Source organism: Amblyraja radiata, chromosome 19 (genome assembly GCF_010909765.2).
Source record: "Amblyraja radiata isolate CabotCenter1 chromosome 19, sAmbRad1.1.pri, whole genome shotgun sequence".
Classification (NCBI taxonomy): Eukaryota; Metazoa; Chordata; class Chondrichthyes; order Rajiformes; family Rajidae; genus Amblyraja; species Amblyraja radiata.
This window is the reverse complement of record NC_045974.1, coordinates 4309424-4332083: the sequence shown is the minus strand read 5'-3', so window position 1 is coordinate 4332083 and position 22660 is coordinate 4309424. Positions and strand designations below refer to the sequence as shown.

The window sequence follows — 22660 nt, the reverse complement described above, 5'->3', positions numbered from 1 at the left end:
GCACAGCAGCCTGGCTATCCTTGCGGATGAGCTGATGACTACACGGAGCAGTGGGATACTGATAAAGGAATCTGTGTGCCCTAGTGCAGGAAGGAACTGCAGATGCTGGGTTACCCCGAAGGTGGACACAAAAAACTCAGCGGGACAGGCAGCATCTCTGGAGAGAAGGAATGGGTGAAATTTCGGGGCGTGACCCCCAAGAAGGGTCTTGACCCAAAAACGTCACCCATCCCTGCTCTCCAGAGAGTCTGCCTGTCCTGCTGAGTTACAACGGGGACCTCATTGAAACTTACAGAATAATAAAAGGCATAGAATACAGAATAGTGAAAGGCTTGGATAGAGTGGATATGGAGAGGATGTTTCCACTGGTGGGAGAGTCTAGGACCAGAGGTCATAGCCTCAGAATTAAAGGGCACTGTTTTAGAAAGGAGGTGAGGATGAACTTGTTTAGTCAGAGGGCAGTTAATCTGGGGAACTCATTGCCTCAGAGGGCTGTGGAGGCCAAGTCAGTGGATATTTTTAAGGCAGAGATAGACATATTCTTGATTAGAACAAGTGTCAAGGGTTATGGGGAGATGGCAGGAAAATGGGATTAGGAGGCAGAGATCAGCCATGATTGAATGGCGGAGTAGGCTCGATGGGCCGAATGGCCTAATTCTACTCCTATCACTTGTGAACCAGCATTTCGTGTCGATGTTTGTGTGCTCTCCCAGTGGTCCAATGCAACACAGCCGTGCAAAATGGAGACACAGGGAACTGCCGATGCTGGAATTGCGAGCAGATCCCAAAGTACTGGAGTAACTCGGACTAAAGAAAGGTCCCGAACTGAAACATCGCCTATCCATGTCCTCCAGTGCTGCTGCCTGACCCGCTGAGTTACTCCAGCACCCTGTGCCTTTACACACTGCAATGTCAACACTGACTTTAGGATCAGTGCAGCGTAATGGGGCATCGAGCACAAAGAGTCTCCACCCACGGCTTTCTCAGGCAGGGCTGAAGAACCAATGATGCTGATTTGAGTAGACCACAGAGTGCTGGACAATAGGTGCAGGAGGAGGCCATTCTGCCCTTCAAGCAAGCACTGCCATTCAATGTGATCATGGCTGATCATCCACAATGAGTACCCCGTTCCTGCCTTCTCCCCATATCCCCTGACTCCACTATCTTCAAGAGCCCTCCCTAGCTCTCTCTTAAAAGTATCCAGAGAACCAGCCTCCACCGCCCTCTGAGGCGGAGAATTCCACAGACTCACCGCTCTTTGTGAGAAAAAGTGTTTCCTCGTCTCCTTTCAAAATGGCTTACCCCTTATTCTTAAACTGTGGCCCCTGGTTCTGGACTCCCCCAACATCGGGAACATGTTTCCTTCCTCTAGCGTGTCCAAACTCTTAATAATCTTATATGTTTCAATAAGATGCCCTCTCATCCTTCTAAACTCCAGAGTGTACAAACCCAGCCGCTCCATTCTCTGAGCATATGACAGTCCCGCCATCCCGGGAATTAATCTTGTGAACCTACGCTGCACTCCCTCAATAGCAAGAATGTACTTCCTCAAATTTGGAGACCAAAACTGCACACAATACTCCAGGTGTGGTCTCACTGGAGTAACTCAGAGGGGTCGGGCAGCATCTCTGGAGACCATGAATAATTGCAGGACGGGACCTTTCCTCCAATGCTGATTTGAGCTTCTGTGCGGATAGGCTTGCAACAGGAGGGGTGATAGAAACATAGAAACATAGAAATTAGGTGCAGGAGTAGGCCATTCGGCCCTTCGAGCCTGCACCGCCATTCAATATGATCATGGCTGATCATCCAACTCAGTATCCCGTACCTGCCTTCTCTCCATACCCTCTGATCCCCTTAGCCACAAGGGCCACATCTAACTCCCTCTTAAATATAGCCAATGAACTGGCCTCGACTACCCTCTGTGGCACAGAGTTCCAGAGATTCACCACTCTCTGTGTGAAAAAAGTTCTTCTCATCTCAGTTTTAAAGGATTTCCCCCTTATCCTTAAGCTGTGACCCCTTGTCCTGGACTTCCCCAACATCGGGAGCAATCTTCCTGCATCTAGCCTGTCCAACCCCCTAAGAATGTTGTAAGTTTCTATAAGATCCCCTCTCAATCTCCTAAATTCTAGAGAGTATAAACCAAGTCTATCCAGTCTTTCTTCATAAGACAGTCCTGACATCCCAAGTCCTGACATACTTTGTCCATCGGTTTCTCCGCAGTATTGTTCGAGCCCACAGACCCCTGCAACGCTCGCAAACCGTTTTTGACGGATGGCTGGAAAGCCCTTGCCTACACCACCCCCAACCTGATGGAACTACAGGCCATGAACCGGGCACTGGGACTCCCAGTAACGGCAGGTAAATCCATAGACTAGGCACTGGCGGTCACGGTGGCGCAGCGGTAGAGTTGCTGCCTTACAGCGAATGCAGCGCCGGAGACCAAGGGTTCGATCCCGACTACGGGTGCTTGTCTATACGGAGTTTGTACGTTCTCCCCGTGACCCGCGTGGGTTTTCTCCGAGATCTTCGGTTTCCTCCCACACTCCAAAGACACACAGGTATGTAGGTTAATTGGCTTGGTGTAAATGTAAAAATTGTCCTTAGTGGGTATAGGATAGTGTGAATGTGCGGGGATCGCTGGTCAGCGACCGAGGGTCGAGGGGCCTGTTTCCGCGCTGTATCTCTAAACTAAACATGAGGGTATTAACATGATGGCACTCCCAGTAATGGCAGGTAACCCGTGGACCATGCTAAATGTGCCATTACACTGGGAACTGAACTCCATGTGTAAGTACATTTTGAATGAAAGATACAGCATTGAAACAGGCCCTTCAGCCCACCGAGCCCCGCGATCACTAGTTCCACCCGGTGAGAACGGCCAGGAACATCGGGCCTCCGAACAGGCAATTGCGGTGGCCTCAATAGGCCTGACTTTGGGGTGAACTTGGGGTGGGGACTGGACATTGTGCCTTCCCCCACAGTGCTATCCACTGTGGGGGGATGATTTTTTTGTCTAATGTAATCCTGTAAGTCTGTGTCCAAGATGGCTGCCGTGAATAGAGAGTGAACGCTGGCGCGCTTTGGCTGCCGCTGCTCTCTCTTCACATTGTGTTTTTGATTTTCTGTTTTTGGACTGAATTCTGTTTTTTAATTTGTGTCTCTGTGATGTCTTTATTACTTATTTTATTCTGATTATATGTTTTTATTTCTATGAATCTATGTAAGGTGTCCTTGAGATGTCTGAAAGGCGCCCATTAAATAAAATTTATTATTATTATTATTACATTATCCAACGATAGACACAAAATCCTGGAGTAACTCAGCGGGTCAGGCAGCATCTCTGGAGAAAAGGAATAGGTGACGTTTAGGGTCGAGACCCTTCTTTCTCCAGAGATGCTGCCTGTCCCGATGAGTTGCTCCAGCATTTTTGTGTCTGTCTTCGCTGTAAACCAGCATCTGCAGTTCCTTCCTCCACATCCGATGTTGTCCACTTGTCCACCTACTCCCAGTGCACCGAGGGCCAATTTAACTACAAACCCACACATCATTATAATGTGGGAGGAAACCGGAGCACCCGGGGGAAACCCACGTGGTCACAGGGAGAACGTGCAAACTCCACACAGTTAGCACCCGGGGTCAGGATCGAACCCGGGTCTCTGGTACTGTGAAACAGCAGCTCTACCAGCTGCGCCACTGTGCCTCAGCTGATTTGAGTAGACCACAGAGTGCTGGAGTAACTCAGCGGGTCGGGCGTCTGAGGAGTATTTGTATGTGAGTTGCAGGGGCAGGGGACAGAATGCCGTTCTGCAGCTGTGTGGCTGGGTAGTGTGAGGGGCACGGCTCTGTGTCTTAGTGTGAGTGCCAGAGGCTGCATCCACAGCCTGCATCCACAACATGCTGCTTTTACTCTCGGCCTGACACTGCCACATTGTCACCCGGCTTTCCTCCTCTACAGAGCTGCCGCGGGAATTGGACAGAGTCATCGACGCGGCCCTGGAGATGTCGCGGCCGTTGCTGAAGCACCTGCAGTGTGTGATCGTCAGCCTGGGGCGTGAAGGAGTGCTCCTGTGTAGCACAAGTGAGGAAGGAACCATCTGTCTTCAGCCAAGGAAAGACCCTCAGGTCAGCCTGGACCCCCCGACCGGTCAACGTGAGCCCGTCAGTTCAGCATGGGTCTCCTGACCGGTCAGCGTGGGCCCTCACTGGCCAGCGGCAGATGCCTGGCCTCTCACCCTCTCCAGCGTAACCAGAGGGCCGGCGGATGTTTCTCGGACGTCCCTGTGTTACCCGCCTCCGTAACGCTCCACACAGCGAGTTCCCCGACTTCACCGTGACATCAGCCAATGATGCACAGTGGAGACTAGACACAGACCCAGGCCGCTCACAATCCAGGTTCTTGCTCACTCGCACCGGGCCCCATTCACCCCGCTCGCTCCATTGGCCCCATTCACCCCCGGCCCCATTCACCCCGCTCGCTCCATTGGCCCCATTCACCCCGGGCCCCATTCACCCCGCTCGCTCCATTGGCCCCATTCACCCCCGGCCCCATTCACCCCGCTCGCTCCATTGGCCCCATTCACCCCGGGCCCCATTCACCCCGGGCCCCTTCACCCCGCTCTGACTGTGGGCCCTAGTTCACGTTGAGTTGCTCACTCACAGTGCCCCCCACTCTGTGTGTTTCTCACACGCTCCATGTTTCAGCTGTTGCCCCTCTTTCACTCTGCCCCCTGCTCACTCCACATTCCCGCTTGTCCTGGATTCCTGTTCCCACCGACAGTCGCCTCCTTACTCAGGCCACGTTTACAGCGGAAGCATTTTCCCTTCCAACTTCTGCCAGTGTAACATTGAACCAGGCAGGGAAATGGCGGATCAGGAGTGGGAATGGGAGTGTGGAAGCAGCTGGGGTCAGTCAGCCTCTGACCACCTCCTCTCAGTGACGTCCTGCATGGGTGTCCACGCATTGTCGCGGCTGCCCCCTTGCCCTAAGGGGTAGTTTAAGGGCTCGAGGCTGAGTGTGACTATGGTTATTGATTCAGTTGTGTTCTGTGGCAGACGTCAGCGGGTCAGCTCTGTGCAATCCACTACCCAGCCATCGCTGTCCGAGCGGAGGAGGTGCTGAACGTTTCTGGAGCTGGTGACTGGTAGGAGAGTTCACCGTTCCCCCCTCCCACAGCTCTGCACCTTACAGTTACACCACATTCACCCGACCCACATTCTCCCCACACCTCCGCACCCGACACTGACCCCTTGTTCACCCGACCTACCCCACATGACCCACATTCTCCGCACACCTCAGCCCCCCGACACTGACCCCTTGTTCACCCGACCTACCCCACACGACCCACATTCTCCGCACACCTCAGCCCCCCGACACTGACCCCTTGTTCACCCGACCTACCCCACATGACCCACATTCTCCGCACACCTCAGCCCCCCGACACTGACCCCTTGTTCACCCGACCTACCCCACACGACCCACATTCTCCCCACACCTCAGCCCCCGACACTGACCCCTTGTTCACCCCACGTCCACCCCACACCTGTACACCGACAGTCACCCCACACCTCTGCACCCGACAGTGGCACTGTGCCAGGGTCTGGCCGGTGACCACGACGACAAACGCGTGTCAAGTGCAGCACAGGGAGGTAACGGCTTGTGTTCACGCCACTCGTGTTGGTCAGCTTGCGTCGGTCGGGTTTGCTCCTGCCAATACTGATTCAAGAGCTGGTTAGGCCGCTGCCCCACAACACTAGAGACCCGGGTCCGATCCTGACCTGAGACGCTATTCCCACAAGAGAAACGCCAACTTGTACACACAAACATGAAAACGAGAGAAGTACAGAGATGATGACAACTTGCAAATCACTTCCAGCAAGTGATAGAGAGTGTGAAGATCACAGTGGAAGATTGTCAAAGGACCGATTAAACTGGGGCACCCCCGGAAGAAATGTAACATCAACAATGAAATCCCCACAAACTGAGGAAATCCAGGAAATGATGATTGGGCTCCAGTCTATATTGTTGATCAGATTTATTTGTCATGGGACACAGACAGAGGAACATCTACGATTTAGTTGTACACGCTGACTGAGCGATGACTCTGAGACCCGGCACATCAGTGATGCCCGCACAATCGAGTCCCGGGACAATCCGATGGGATTCTCCACTCTCCCTGTGAACGGGATCCCAGTTGCAACCACACACTGTGATGCACAATCTCTAGATTTTTCATCTGTAGAAACTCCTTGAAGTGCGAAAAGATGCACTGGAAAATAAATGCACTCAAAGGCCAAGGAGAAATATCCTTAAACCTGCCGTCTAATCTCGCCTCATTCTGTAGTAACTGCATCCATCACCTGCCCACCCTAATGACACAATGGCACTGGTTTGAAGGGATTAGTGCTAAAAAACTTGGCATTTCCTTTGATGCTGCAGATTAGTGCAGAAGAAGTGAATTAACAAACTATGCGCAGGATGATACTGTACAGGAATAAATGATGTGAGAATGATTTAATAACTTACTTACATTGTCAGTCCTAAGCGTCAAGAAGTCTGACCAAGCCATAGGTGGTTTTCTTCCACATTTCTGGATTAGCTGTCTTCAAAAGCGTGGAGCCGCTGTGGCCGCGGATGGTGAAAGGGTGGAATTCCTTCGTGTTAAGCTCACGTGCGTGGGATCTCCAATCCTGGCCACAGACTTGTTCCCTCTCGCCCGGCGCTCACATCCAAGGAGGTTGCACAGCCAGCCGCGGCTTTGATCGCAGGCCGCTCACACTCCCACGCCAGGAATCCGCCTCTTGCTCGATCCACCCTGGCTGGGGGCATCTTCACCGCACGGGATTATCTCCTCCCCGACCTCAACGGTTCAGCGCTACTTCATTGTCGCCTACACCCGGATACCGTAAAATTCTTTGTTTTGCGTAGAATCCGGTAAAACCATATTGCAACAACACAATCAGTGTAGCACAGTGGCGCAGCGGTTGTGTTGCAGCCTTACAGCGCCAGACACCTGGGTTCCATCCCGTCTACGGGTGCTGTCTATACAGAGTTTGCACGCTCTCCCCGTGACCGCGTGGATTTTTTTCTGGGAGCGCAGGATCTGAAGAAGGGTCCAGACCCGAAACGTCACCTGTTCCTTTTCTCCGGAGATGCTGCCTGTCCTGTTGAGTTACTCCAGCTTTTCGTGTTTTATCGTCAGTGTGAGAATCTGCCAGACTCGCCAAGTTGATTTGTGCCAGATCGGGAATGCCCACGTTACAGAACCAGAGAGCAACAGATAAGGTTGGATTTGTTGCTCAGCCCCACACACCGTTCCCCAGCGGTGAGGCCTGGGGGAAAAAAGGTTCTGATTCCCCAAAGTTCCAGAGTAAACAATCTAAGTCTATCCAACCTCTCGCTGTAGCTGAAAGCCTCTCATCCAGGCAGCATCTGGTGATAGAACACTGTAATTACGGGAACTGCAGATGCTGGTTTACACTGAAGATAGACACAAAATGCTGGAGTAACTCAGTGGGACAGGTAGCATCGCTGGAGAGAAGGAATGCATTGTATCCAGAGATGCTGCCTGTTACTCCAGCATTTTGTGTCTATTCAGTGTAAACCAGCATCGGCAGTTCCTTCCTACAGCATTCTGGTAAAGTCTTAAAGCCCTGTCCCACTGTACGAGTTCATTCCAAGAGTTCTCCCGAGTTTGCCCTGATTCGAACTCGGATTTACGGTAATGGCCGCTCGCAGGTACTCGGGGCTCTCGTGGACATTTTTCAACATCTTCACGAGCCTTCCCTAGCTTACCGCGTTTCCCGAGTACCTACCGTTAGCGTTACGAGCCGCTAAGAGACGTCCCCGAGCTCCGACGTACCCGCTACGTTCATTCTCCGTGTTTACCACGAGTTTGATTTTTTTTCAAACTAGGGAGAGCTCTTGGAATGAACTCGTACAGTGGGACAGGGCCATTACCATCAATTAATGTGAAATGGAATTAAACACTTGACCTGTGTTGGAATTACCCCACAACCAAGTGTTAGCCCCTTGGGTAGAGCGAGGCAGTGGTGACAAGTCATAAGGCAGGAGGATTTGTCCCCGTGCCCCTAGCATTCTGTGTTCTTCTGCCTCCTTGCCACATTTGTCCTCTTCACTTCCCTCAGCCCTGTTTCGGTGCCTCCTTGCTCACCATGGCCAATATTTTCCACTCTTTGTCCTCGCAACAACTAGTTAAGCCGACACTTTTAGTTAATCGCTGCGATCCGCACCAAACCCATTCATTGGAAGCTAATACACCTGTGGTTTCAAAAGTATGAAAGTCAGAGATTTTCGCGTGCATCTGTTAAATCCTGCCACATTAATCTGAGATCAATGGCCTCCGAGCCGCAGTGGAATGTGATCCGTTTATTCCTCGTGGTGCTGGCCAGGCGCTGCTCCGTTGCCGGACCAGCAGGTCCAGGAACAGCTTCTTCCCTGCGGCTGGTACATTACTCAACACTGTACCTCGGTGATTACCAATCACCCCCCCCCCCCCGGACACTCCTTCCACCAGGAAAAAATAATAATTGCACTACTATGACTGAATGCACGTAAATATATTTATTTATTGCTCATATTCTATGTCGCTCTTCTAGGGAGATGCTAACTGCATTTCGTTGTCTCTACTGTGCATTGCACAATGACAATAAAGTTTGAATCTGAATCTGAATCTGAATCTGAATCAGACACCGCTCTCGTTTTCAGCCCTCAAATATTTCACATTTATTAATATTCTGTGAGATACGATGGCGAGAATTTATAGAATCTTTCTTTCACGGCTCCCAAATCTGTCAAATCAAACATGGGAAACTGTGTGAGAAATAGCCAAAGCAAAGGCTTTTTATTTTGTTAAATAAATGTGTGGTTTGCGTTGATGGGGTGGGTGAATGTACAGAGTTACCTCCGTAACATCCCCATCCTTTCCACACCAGGAACAAGAGGATCAGTGCCAGGACCTTTGTGTTTTATAATATATTTAAGTGACTTGGATGAGACATAGATAGAAACATCGGAAATATGTGCAGGAGTAGGCTATTCAGCCCTTTGTGCCAGCACCACCATTCAATATGATCATGGCTGATCATCCCCAATCAGTACCCTGTTCCTGCTTTATCCCCATATTCCCTGATTCTGTTAGCCCAAAGAGCTCTATCCAACTCTAACTTGAATATATCTAGTGAATATTGAAGAAGGATACCCCAATGGAGTAACCTTGGTGGGCTGAATGGCCTAATTCTGCTGCTATCACTCATGAACCTTTGACGGATCAGCGTGAGAGGCTGCTACAAATGGAATTTAATTCGGACTAGTGAGAGGTAATGCTTATTGGGAGGGCAAATTTTGTTAGGACAAGGAGAGTAAATGCTGGGGACCTAAGGAGCGCTGATTTGCAGAGGGTTCTTGGAGTGCATGCTCATAGCTCCGTGAGAGTGACAGCACAGGTGGACAGAGTGATGGAGCCGGCATTCGGCATGCTTGCCTTCATAGGCTGAGGTATTATGTGCCAGTGTCGGGATGCTGTGTTGTCTGTGGAATTCTCTGCCTCAGAGGGCGGTGGAGGCAGGTTCTCTGGATGCTTTCAAGAGAGAGCTAGATAGGGCTCTTAAAGATAGCGGAGTCAGGGGATATGGGGAGAAGGCAGGAACGGGGTATTGATTGGGGATGATCATCCATGATCACATTGAATGGCGGTGCTGGCTCGAAAGGCCGAATGGCCTACTCCTGCACCTATTGTCTATTGCTGGACTAAACATTGGTCAGGCCGCACATGAGCATTGTCTACAGTTCTGGTCGCCCCACAATGGCAAGGATGGAGCAGCAAAAGAGAGAGTTCAGTAAAGAATCACGAGGACGTTGCCTGGAATGGAGGTCTACAGTTATAAGAAGAGATTGGATGGACTGGGGTTAATCCACCTGGAATGAAGGCGGCCAAGAGATGTCCTACCAAACGGTCAGAAAAGTCAGAGGACATAGACAGGCAGAATCTTTCACCAGGCTAGCGGAGTCTAGAACTAGGTGGCAAAGGCTGTCGGTGAGTGGGGAGAGGGTGGCAGGAGAATGGGCTTGAGAGGGAAAGATAGATCAGCCATGATGGAATGTTGGAGCAGACTTGATGGACCGAACAGCCTAATTCTGCTCCTTGAACGTAAGAACATGAAGGTTTTGGTGGATAGCTATGATAGCTATGACCCCAAAGAGCTACCATTACTAAGTCAAGAAGCAGGTGAAGCCAAAGTTAATAACATTGTGTTTAAGAAGGAACTGCAGATGCTGGAAAATCGAAGGTACACAAAAAAGCTGGAGAAACTCAGCGGGTGCAGCAGCATCTATGGAGCGAAGGAAAAAGGCAACATTTCGGGCCGAAACCCTACTTCAGAAGAAGGGTTTCGGCCCAAAACGTTGCCTTTTTCCTTCGCTCCATACATGCTGCTGCACCCGCTGAGTTTCTCCAGCTTTTCTGTGTACCTTAATAACGTTGTATTCATTGTTGTTGCAGGGAGAACAAGGAGGGAAGAGACAGAGACTAAGACTTTTGCCTCCATCACAGTGAGGAGGTGCTTGGTGAACTCACTGTGGTGGATGTTAATTTGTGTTTATTGTATGTTTTGTTATTTATTATTATTGTGTATGACTGCAGGCAACGACATTTCGTTCAGACCGAAAGGTCTAAATGACAATAAAGGAATCTAATCTAATCTCAGTGAAGAAATGGATGCATTTTCCCATAGATTCACAGTGGGGAAGATTTCCCTGGCAATGGGCTGAGAAATGGAAGCAGGTATTCCTTGGCTCAAGGGGGAAGAGTCCTTTCATTCATTGATATCAGAATTGGTTGCTATGTTTATTGGTAAACATTAAGATACTAAAAATCAAACACAATATCCCATCTTAATGTCCTTAACAACAGAAGCAGCATCAATATGATTATTATACAAACACTGATGTCATACTTTCCACTTTCTCAATGCTCCTTGTGCCGTCTTGCAAAGATCAGAAGGTTCACAAAATGTAGAGGCTGGAAATTACGAAACTGTGGCAAAAATTAAATCTCTCGCCTTTGATTCTACTAATTCCGCATTATAAATGTAAATCCATGTAGAAATAGCTGCCTCATTTGTTCCTGGATAAGCTTAAAAATAGGAATGGGCTCAATTAGAGGTTAAAATGCAGAGAAGTCATGCTGTGTCTGTTGAACAGTTTTGTCTCCATATTTGAGGAAGGACATTCTTGCTATTGAGGGAGTGCAGCGTAGGTTCACGAGGTTAATTCCCGGGATGGCGGGACTGTCATATGTAGATAGAATGGAGGGGCTGGGCTTGTACACTCTGGAATTTAGAAGGATGAGAGGGTATCTTATTGAAACATAAAAGATTATTAAGTGATTGGACACGCTAGAGGCAGGAAACATGTTCCCGATGTTGAGGGGAGTCCAGAACCAGGGGCCACAGTTTACGAATAAGGGGTCGGCCATTTAGAAAGGAGATGAGCAAAAACTTTTTCACCCAGAGAGTTGTGAGTCTGTGGAATTCTCCGCCTCAGAGGGCGGTTCTCTGGATACTTTCAAGAGAGAGTTAGATAGAGCTCTTAAAGATAGCGGAGTCAGGGGATATGGTGAGAAGGCAGGAACGGGGTACTGAATGTGGATGATCAGCCATGATCACATTGAATGGCGATGCTGGCTCGAAGGGCCGAATGGCCTACTGTACCTATTGTCTATAGAACAATGTCCTTCCACCTCATGAACCTGGCAATCAAGGGTCTCAACCCAAAATGTCACCTATTCCTTTTCTCCAAAGATGCTGCCTGACCCGCTGAGTTACTGCAGCTTTTTGTATGTCTTTGATCATTTCTGGAGGTGATCCATCTCTAGATGAATGTGTTAGACCATTCCTCAATCACCAACATACCTGGCCACTGTATGGTGCCAGTAAACAGTCAGAAAGACCCTCTGGTTGGCTTCTGTGAACAAAGAACATGTTCCTTTAATAGACACAAAAAACTAGATTAACTCAGCGGGTCAGGCAGCATCTCTGGAGAAAAGGAATAGGTGATGTTTTGGGTCGAGACCCTTCTTCAGCCTGAGAGTCGGGGGAAAGGAAAACGAGAGATATAGATGGCACATCGAACAAATGAATGAAAGATATGGGGGAAAAGCAACGATGAGCAAGGAAAACTGGAGCCCACAATGCTCCAATGTTATTGTTGGGCTTTCCATATCTTTCATTTGTTCCATGTGCTGTCTGCATCTCTCCTTTTCCTTTCCCCTGACTCTGTCTGAAGAAGGGTCTCAACCCAAAACGTCACCCATTCCTTCTCTCCAGAGATGCTGCCTGTCCCGCTGAGTTATTCCAGCTTTTTGTGTCTATCTTCGGTTTAAACCAGCATCTGCAGTTCCTTCCCTGCACAATATGTTCCTTTGATTTGGTCTTCTTTTAAGCTTGCTGCATTTTGCCCCTGTCCCACTTAGGAAACCTGAACGGAAACCTCTGGAGACTTTGCGCCCCGCCCAAGGTTTCCGTGCGGTTCCCGGAGGTTTTTGTCAGTCTCCCTACCTGCTTCCACTACCTGCAACCTCCGGCAACCACCTGCAACCTCCGGGAACCGCACGGAAACCTTGGGTGGGGCGCAAAGTCTCCAGAGGTTTCCGTTCAGGTTTCCTAAGTGGGACAGGGGCATTATTACTTTGAGATGCCCGGGTCTCCATTGCTCAATAACACTGGCCTTGTCTTTACAGCCTGACTGCGGGGATCATCGCTGGGCTGTTGTCGGGGCAGGAGACCCACACCTGTGTGAGGATGGGGCTGCTGGCTGCCAGCTACTCGGTCAGGTCCCAGGAAGCCATCTCCACATCGATCAGCGCCGACAGCGTGAATCCACAGCGGGTGCTGGAGAACACGTGGCTGCAGCCCCAGTATCACGCTCCCACCTGCAGGGGAGCCTAACGCCCAGGTACTTGCAGCAGCCGAGATACAGGCTAGCACAGTGGTTCCCAACCTCTTTTAGCTCATGCCCCCCTAGGGATCTTTTAATGTTTTTGTGCCCCCCCCCCCCCGACATTATTAGCGGCAAAGAAATACTTCAATATTATAATACCTTCCATAAAAATATCAGTGTCTATTAATTGTACATATATTCTCTTTTATGTCTTATAGAAACTTACAAAATTCTTAAGGGGTTGGACAGGCTAGATGCAGGAAGATTGTTCCCGATGTTGGGGAAGTCCAGAACAAGGGGTCACAGTTTAAGGATAAGGGGGAAATCTTTTAGGACCGAGATGAGGAAAACATTTTTCACACAGAGAGTGGTGAATCTCTGGAATTCTCTGCCACAGAAGGTAGTTGAGGCCACAGTTCATTGGCTATATTTAAGAGGGAGTTAGATGTGGCCCTCGTGACTAAAGGGATCAGGGGGTATGGAGAGAAGGCAGGGATAGGATACAGAATATCAAATTCGGTGATGGGCCTCTGTGTACACTCAAGAGATATGGGGAGAAAGCAGGAACGGGTTACTGATTCTGGATGATCAGCCATGATTATATTGAATGGCGGTGCAGGCTCGAAGGGCCGAATGGCCTGCACCTATTTTCTAAGTTTATTCTATTCCACAAACATTAAAAATATTTCAACTCCGTATATTTAAATTTATTAGAACTGAAATTTAGGAGGCAACAGGGTGGTAGCTCTGTGGCCCCCTTCATTGAACCTGTGGCCCCCTAAATCCCAAAATGTTTCTGTGGCTCCCCTGAAATTTCCATGGCCCCAGGTTGGGAATCACTGGGCTAGCAGAGTAAACCATCGGCCTGTTGTCCACCCATCTCCTGTACAGTTAAAATCAATAGGGAATCAGGAATATTATGAAACATGTGGACGGCTCGCTGCAAAAAGCTTTCACAGTCCATTTGATTCACCTGAAAATGATTAAAATAACACTCCTGTTCCTCACAGAGCTGCTGCATTATTCTCCTGTTTAAGAAGGAACTGCAGATGCTGGAAAATCTAAGGTAGACAAAAGTGCTGGAGAAACTCAGCGGGTGCAGCAGCATCTATGAGGTGAAGGAAATAGGCAACGTTTCGGGCTGAAACCCTGAAGGAAATAGGCAACGTTTCGGGCTGAAACCCGGAAGGGTTTCGGCCCGAAACGTTGCCTATTTCCTTCGCTCCATAGATGCTGCTGCACCCGCTGAGTTTCTCCAGCATTTTTGTCTACCCAGGATAAAGGGAAACATTGCCTATTTCCTTCGCTCCATAGATGCTGCTGCACCCGCTGAGTTTCTCCAGCACTTTTGTCTACTATTATTCTCCTGCTGATTTTATGGCCCCTTTGAGGCACAGTGAGTGGCACAGCGGGCAGAGCCGCTGCCTCACAGCACAAGAGACCCGCGTTCGATCCTGCCCTCGGGTGCTGTCTGTGTGGAGTTTGCACGTTCTCCCCGTGACCGCGTGGGTTTCCTCCCTCCCACATCCCAAAGACGTGCGGGTTTGCAGGTTAATCTGGCCCCTCTGTAAATTGTCCACTAGTGTGTAGAGGAGTGGATTAGAAAGTGGGATAACTAGGGACTAGTGTGAACTGGTTCCTAGTTATTCTATGAACGCTAGAGGCAGGGAACATGTTCCCGATGTTGGGGGAGTCCAGAACCAGGGGCCACACACAGTTTAAGAATAAGGAGTAAGCCATTTAGAACGGAGACGAGGAAACACTTTTTCTCACACAGACTTGTGAGTCTGTGGAATTATCTGCCTCAGAGGGCGGTGGAGGCAGGTTCTCTGGATACTTTCAAGAGAGAGCTAGATAGGGCTCTTAAAAATAGCGGAGTTAGGGGATATGGGGAGAAGGCAGGAATGGGGTACTGATTGGGGATGATCAGCCATGATCACATTGAATGGCGGTGCTGGCTCGAAGGGTCGAATGGCCTGCTCCTGCACCTATTGTCTATTGTCTTTCATGCAGGTTCCTGCTGGAGATGGTGCTGACTTAAAGACGGTGCTACTGAAATGAACTAATAACGATTTGGGAAGACAATTCACTGGACGGAAGGCAACCATTTCTATTTGCAGAACTCTTCGGCAGGCTTCCACGTGGGATTGCTCTCCAGGGAAGTGGGAAAGGACATAGAGACTCCCTGACCCCAGCAGCACACTTTCGTACATCATCGCTGGCAACTCTTGATAAAACCACCAGAACCATTGGCATTATGACCTGTCTTAATTGGCTCATTCACACCCAGGTGTTCAGCTGAATAAAGAGTGTACATTGAAAACAACATTCTGCGCTCTTTTCCCCCCTTCTGAAAAGATTTATTTGTCAACTTCCAGACTAAAGTGGGAGATTTTCCACAGGGATGGATGTAAATAGGCTTGTATTCACTGGAGTTTAGAAGGATGAGGGGGAAATCTTATAGAAACATATAAAATTATAAAAGGACTGGACAAGCTAGGTGCAGGAAAAATGTTCCCAATGTTGGGCGAGTCCAGAACCAGGAGCCACACAGTCTTAGACTTAAGGGGAGGCCATTTAAGACTGAGGTAAGAAAAAACTTTTTCACCCAGAGAGTTGTGAATTTATGGAATTCCCTGCCGCAGAGAGCAGTGGAGGCCAAGTCACTGGATGGATTTAAGAGAGAGTTAGATAGAGCTCTAGGGCTAGTGGAGTCAAGGGATATGGAGAGAAGGCAGGCACGGGTTATTGATAGGGGACGATCAGCCGTGATCACAATGAATGGCGGTGCTGGCTCGATGGGCCGAATGGCCTCCTCCTGCACCTATTTTCTATGTTTCTAAATAGTCCATATGCTGCCCTGAGATCGTTCGCCCGCACTGGTCTAGTTGGCATTGGATGCACCCAACATTATGAATAACCAGTTGGCGGGATTGGAAAGGGAGACGGTACACAAAATTGCTGGGGAAACTCAGCGGGTGCAGCAGCATCTATGGAGCGAAGGAAATAGGCGACGTTTCGGGCCGAAACCCTTCTTCAGACAACTTGCAACATTGCGGGCGTTTCTTGTGTAAGAAAGAACCGCAGATGCTGGTTTAAATCGAAGGTAGGCACGAAATGCCGGAGTAACTCAGCGGGCGGGGCAGCATCTCTGGAGAGAAGGAACATGGCGATGTTTCTGGTCGAGACCCTTCTTCAGACTTGCTTCATCTAATGTAGAAACAAGGAACCGCAGATGCAATACAATACGGTTTTATTCGCCACATTGCACATAAAGTGCAAGTGAAATGAATTTTGAAAATGGAAATGAAATTAAGAAGGAACTGCAGATGCTGGTTTACAAAAGAAGACAGGAGGTGCTGGAGTAACTCAGGGTAATCTGGTTACAACAGGGGTAAGGATTGGGATCAGAGGGGGGGGAGGGAGGTTTCTGTGTGGGGAGGGGGGGGGGGTGGTGGGCCTCTTGAGGGTTCAGTCTTTTTACAAACAGTCTTTTATAACAGGCTGGAGAGAGAGCTAGATAGGGCTGGAGTCCCAAAAAAGTTGGAGAAACTCAGCGGGTGCAATTGCACCCGCTGAGTTTCTCCAGCTTTTTTGTGCACCTTCGATTTTCCAGCATCTGCAGTTCCTTCTTAAACAAGAGCTGGAGTCAGTCTGGAGCAGGGTCCCGCCCCTATCTCCCTCCTGCAGCAAGGTGGATAATCAAAGGTGCTCAATGTTCCACCCATTTTGTGCAGGAGTGCAGATTTAAATGAAAGACCTCCACGTGTCTGCAACCTGATAGTGTGTTTATTACACAGGGCGCTAGTGTGGGCCTGGATCGCGTCGCCAGGGCTGGAGGAGGAGGCCGATACTATTGTACCGTTTACCGAGACCTTTTAATGAAAGTGCAGGGACAGACTGGCCACAGACTCATCTCCCTGCTACCTTCAGGTAGAAGGTACAGGAGCCTGAAGACTGTAACGACCAGGTTCAGGAATAGCTACTTCCCCACAGCCATCAGGCTATTAAACCTGGCTCGGACAAAACTCTGATTATTAATAACCAATTATCTGTTATTTGCACTTTATCATTTTATTTATTCATGTGTGTATATATTTATATTAGAGTATATGGACACCTATCAGGGACACATGACAATAAACTCACTTGAACTTGAGGGAATGGCCATAACGTGCAGGAATAATGAGATTAGTTTATTTCGGCACAGCCATTGTGGGCCGAAGGACCTGCTCCTGTACTGTTCGGTGTGTTACAGTTAAACATATATCCTGCCCCGAAACTCTGCCCATTCCCTCCACAGATGCTGCATGTCCCACTGAGTTTCTCCAGCACTTTGTGTTGTGCTAAATATATACCCAACGGTTAAATCAAGACAATAATGACAAAGCCAGGTGTGTTTGAGTCTTGTACCGAATGGGCATTGAAGATAAAACCGCCTACGGGATATATCGACCTCTCCAGCGTTGTCCAGTTAACTCTCTCAGCTTGCCCCGTCTTTCAAAATACATTAATCCAACAGTTTGTGCAGGAAGGAACTGCAGGTGCTGGTTTACACCGAAGATAGAGACAGAGTGCTGGAGTAACTCAGCGGGACAGGCAGCATCTCTGGAGAGAAGGGATGTGTGACGTTCAGGGTCGAGACTCTTCTTCAGACTGAGAGTCAGGGGAGAGAGAGATTTAGATGATGCTGAGGACAAATGAAGAAATGGAGAAAGCAACTCTTAACCATTTAGAACGGAGACGAGGAAACACTTATTCTCACAGAGAGTGGTGAGTCTGTGGAATTCTCTGCCTCAGAGGGCGGTGGAGGCCGGTTCTCTGGATGCTTTCAAGAGAGAGCTAGATAGGGCTCTTAAAGATAGCGGAGTCAGGGGATATGGGGAGAAGGCAGGAACGGGGTACTGATTGGGGATGATCAGCCGTGATCACATTGAATGGCGGTGCTGGCTCGAAGGGCCGAATGGCCTACTCCTGCACCTATTGTCTATTGTCAACGATGAGCAAGAACATGTGGAGCCCATTCCCACGTCCCTCTACATGTCCTTGGTTATTTTTGCTTTCTGCATATCTTCCATCCGTTTGTCCTAAGCGCCGTCTATATCTCTCGTTCTCCTTTCCCCTGACTCTCAGTCTGAAGAAGGGTCTCGACCCGAAATGTCGCCCATTCCTTCTCTCCAGAGATGCTGCCAGTCTCGCTGAGTTACTCCAGCTTTTTGTGTCTGTCTCCAGCGTTGTTGAGTTCAGCCTCCGCTTGCTCCTGGTTTACAAGACGTGAATCCAACACTAACATAAGTCTGTGTAGGAGGAACTGCAGTTGCTGGTTTAAACCGAAGATAGACACAAAACGCAAGGATAATTACTATGGACAATAGGTGCAGGAGTAGGCCATTTGGCCCTTCGAGCCAGCACCGCCATTCAATGTGATCATGGCTGATCATCCCCAATCAGTAACCCCGTTCCTGCCTTCTCCCCATATCCCCTGACTCCGCTATTTTTAAGAGCCCTATCTAGCTCTCTCTTGAAAGCATCCAGAGAACCTGCCTCCACCGCCCTCTGAGGCAGAGAATTCCACAGACTCACCACTCCCTGTGAGAAAAAGTGTTTCTTCGTCTCCGTTCTAAATGGCTTACTCCTTATTCTTAAATTATGTGTGGCCCCTGGTTCTGGACTCCCCCAGCATCAGGAACATGTTTCCTGCCTCTAGCGTGTCCAAACCCTTAACAATCTTATATGTTTCAATGAGATACCCTCTCATCCTTCTAAACTCCAGAGTGTACAAGCCCAGCCGCTCCATTCTCTCAGCGTATGACAGTCCCGCCATCCCGGGAATTAACCTGGTGAACCTGCACTTACCCGATGAAAGAATTATCAACGAACTGAACAAATAGTAAATAGTGAGATTATAAGTGATAGGAGCAGAATTAGACCATTCGGCCCATCAAGTCTACTATCTCTGATCTATATCTCCCTCTCAATCCCATTCTCCTGCCTTCTCCCCGTAACCCCTAACGCGTGAGAGGAATAGATCGGGTAGATGATGCACGGAGTCTCTTGCCCAGAGTTGGGGAATCGAGGACCAGAGGACACAGGTTTAAGGTGAAGGGGAAAAGATTTAATAGGAATCTGAGGGGTAACTCTTTCCACACAAAGGGTGGTGGGTGTATGGAACGAGCTGCCAGAGGAGGTAGTTGAGGAGCGACTATCCCAACATAACGTTGGGATCCCCAATACAGGCAGGTACCTGTCTCAGAAACAGTCAGACAGATACATGCACAGGACAGGTTTGGAGGGATTATGGGCCAAACGCAGGCAGGTGGGACTAGTGTAGCTGGGACATGTTGGCCCGTGTGGGTAAGTTGGGCCGAAGGGCCTGTTTCCACGCTGTATCACAATGACTCTATGATCAATAGACAATGGGTGCAGGAGTAGGCCATTCGGCCCTTCGAGCCAGTACTCATCAAGTATCTATCTATCTCTGCCTTTCAAATATCCACAGACTTGGCCTCCACTGCTGTCTCTGTGGCTGTGATTTTTCCACAGATTCACCAGCCTCTGACTAAGGAACGGGCGGAGCGCTGTGGGAGAGAGATGCCGGGGTGATGCGAGGTTGACGTGGGTCTGTCAGTAGGTGACTGGGAGGAGCGGTGCCTCGACTCTATATCACGGACACCGCTGAGCCACCGCCTCACACACACAGCATGCGAGATGCACGGCGTCGGGGTGAAGACGTCTTGCACCTTTGCGCTGCTCCTGCTGTGGCTGGACTCGCACCGCTGCGCCCCGACCACCCCCTCCTCCATCCCCACAGGCGACTGGAGCCGGGGCCGGAGCCGGCCCGCGGGACAGGCGGCCAGCACCGCTGAACCATCTCATCTCAACAGGACGGCGTGGAGTCCCGAACATCGTCAGCTGCGAGTCGTCGCCTACCTGAGGGGTCACGGCTCGTTCAACTCGGACACGGTAATAACCAACTCCCACATATTGCACCTCATATTTCACTTGGGGCATCTTGCACCCCAGCGGCATCTAACTTCAAGTAACCCTTGCTTTCCCCCTCTCTCTCTCTCCATCCCTCCCCCATCCTTGTTCTCCGACCAGTTTGACAATTCTCCAGATTCAATCTTATCTCTAAGGTAGACAAAAATGCTGGAGAAACTCAGCGGGTGTAGCAGCATCTATGGAGCGAAGGAAATCCTAATCTGAGGAAAGACATTCTTGCCATAGAGGGAGTACAGAGAAGGTTCACCAAACTGATTCCTGGGATGGCAGGACTTTCATATGAAGAAAGACTGGATAGACTCGGCTTGTAGTCGCTAGAATTTAGAAGATTGAGGGGGATCTTATAGAAACTTATAAAATTCTTAAGGGGTTGGACAGGCTAGATGCAGGAAGATTGTTCCCGATGTTGGTGAAGTCCAGAACAAGGGGGTCACAGTTTAAGGATAAGGGGGAAATCTTTTAGGACCGAGATGAGAAAATCATTTTTTACACAGAGAGTGGTGAATCTGTGGAATTCTCTGTCACAGAAGGTAGTTGAGGCCAGTTCATTGGCTATATTTACGAGGGAGTTAGATGTGGCCCTTGTGGCTAAAGAGATCAGGGGGTATGGAGAGAAGGCAGTTTCTCCAGCATTTTTGTCCAGCACCTTCGATTTTCCAGCATCTGCAGTTCCTTCTTAAACACTCAATTTTATCTCTGTATGTGTCGGTGTCAACTTCCCCAATCTAACGATGATCTATTCTGCATCTCCTTGAAACCTCGTCCCACTTTGATCTGTGTTTTCACACCTTACCTTTCCATATCTCAGTCTGAAGGTTGGGTCTCGACCCGAAACGTCGCCCATTCCTTCTCCCCATAGATGCTGCCTGTCCCTCTGAGTTAGTTACTCCAGCATTTTACGTCTATCCGAGATATCGGAGTTAGCATTGACTTCTAATGTATTCGAATGTATTTCCACCGTTAGAATAGTGATAATAGACAATAGACAATAGGTGCAGGAGTAGGCCATTTGGCCCTTCGAGCCAGCACCGCCATTCAATGTGATCATAGCTGATCATCCCCAATCAGTAACCCGCTCCTGCCTTCTCCCCATATCCCCTGACTCCGCTACCTTTAAGAGCCCTATCTAGCTCTCTCTTGAAAGCATCCAGAGAACCGGCCTCCACCGCCCTCTGAGACAGAGAATTCCACAGACTCGCAACTCTCCGTGAGAAAAAGTGTCTCCTCGTCTCCGTTCTAAGTGGCTTACCCCTTATTCTTAAAATGACCGTCATACAACAAGGAAACCGGCCCTTCCGCCCGACCAACATGCCCCCATCTGCACTAGCCCCACCTTGCCCACAACGACCAGCATGCCCCATCTACACTAGTCCCACCTGCCCGCGTTTGGCCCATGTCAATGGCAGCAGCTTCCCAGAACAATCTGCCTATCAGATCCTCTCTGGTTCTCCGTTGGTCCGGGGAGAACAACTTCACCGTTTCCTCCACACAGCAGAAGTTGCCAAATCCCCGCCGTCATTTCACACATGACTCCTCTACATTGATGTGTTCACGCCTTTTCTAAAGCGCCCCACTCAAGGTTTCCGTGCGGTTCCCGGAGGTTGCAGGTGGTTGCCGGAGGTTGCAGGTAGTGGAAGCGGGTAGGGAGACTGACAAAAACCTCCGGGAACCGCACGGAAACCTCGGGTGGGGCACAAAGTCTCCAGAGGTTTCCGTTCAGGTTTCCTAAGTGGGACAGGGGCATAACTCCCCGTCAGTCTGAAGAAAGGTCCCGACCGAAACGTCACCTATCCATGTTCTCCAGAGGTGCTGCCTGGCTCACTGAGTTACTCCAGCACCTTCTGTGCGTTTTCGCTTTAACCAGCATCTACACCTTGTTTCTACCCCCCCCCCCCCTCCCCCCTTGTCGATGTTGCATTTGACGAAGGGCTCTGCCATGAAACGTCACCCATTCTTACTCTCCAGAGATGCTGCCTGACCCGTTGAGTTACTCCAGCATTTTGTGTCTAACTTCGGTGTAAACCAGCATCTGCAGTTCCTACACTAATGCTAGCTGAAGTTACTCCAGCACTTTGTGTGTGTGTTCTGTCCACGCTTCCTTCTGTGGGTTTCAGTAATAAGGACGTGGTCGCGGGGACCCAAGTCTCTCATCCTTCCAGTCAATGAAGCTCCACTTTGAATGTGATGTTATTATTCTCCCAGAGCCAGTGTGCTGGCGTTGAAGCCAGACCGTGCAGCAACGCCTCGCAGTGCCGAGGGTGCCTGGGCCTCTACTCCTGCAACATCCCGCTGGCAAAGTGCCAACTGAAAGGCGTGACCAGGAAGTCAGGTAGAGTTGATGCCGGACACGAACCCACAACTGGCCCGGCCCATCCATCCCACGCTGGTCCACAGCTTCATCGGTGTTATTTCACCTTGTTCCGCGCGGTTTCATCTGACCCATCTCACACTGTCCTGCAGTTTCACCAGCGCTCATTTACCCTGTTCAGCACGGGTTAATGAGCGCTATCCCACCCTGGTTAATGAGTCTTATCCCACCCTGGTTAATGCGCGCTATCCCACCTTGTCCCACACGGGTTAATGCGCGCTATCCCACCCTGTCCCAGACGGGTTAATTAGCACTATCCCACCCTATCCCACACGGATTAATGCGCGCTATCCCACCTTGTCCCACACGGGTTAATGCGCGCTATCCCA

General features: G+C 49.7%; 1 protein-coding gene across 2 annotated transcripts in view; it reads left to right on the top strand.

The window, feature by feature from the left end:
• LOC116983722 overlaps nt 1–15287 on the top strand; it is a 41890-nt gene extending 26603 nt beyond the window's left edge. For both annotated transcript variants that reach the window (XM_033037496.1, XM_033037497.1), the window contains exons 16-20: nt 2227–2364; nt 3962–4128; nt 5059–5147; nt 12762–12976; nt 14975–15287. In XM_033037496.1, coding sequence (XP_032893387.1) covers nt 2227–2364; nt 3962–4128; nt 5059–5147; nt 12762–12969 — 602 coding nt within the window. In that variant the 3' untranslated portion in view covers nt 12970–12976; nt 14975–15287. The remainder of the gene's footprint in view (nt 1–2226; nt 2365–3961; nt 4129–5058; nt 5148–12761; nt 12977–14974) is intronic.
• The last annotated feature ends 7373 nt before the right edge of the window (nt 15288–22660 follow it).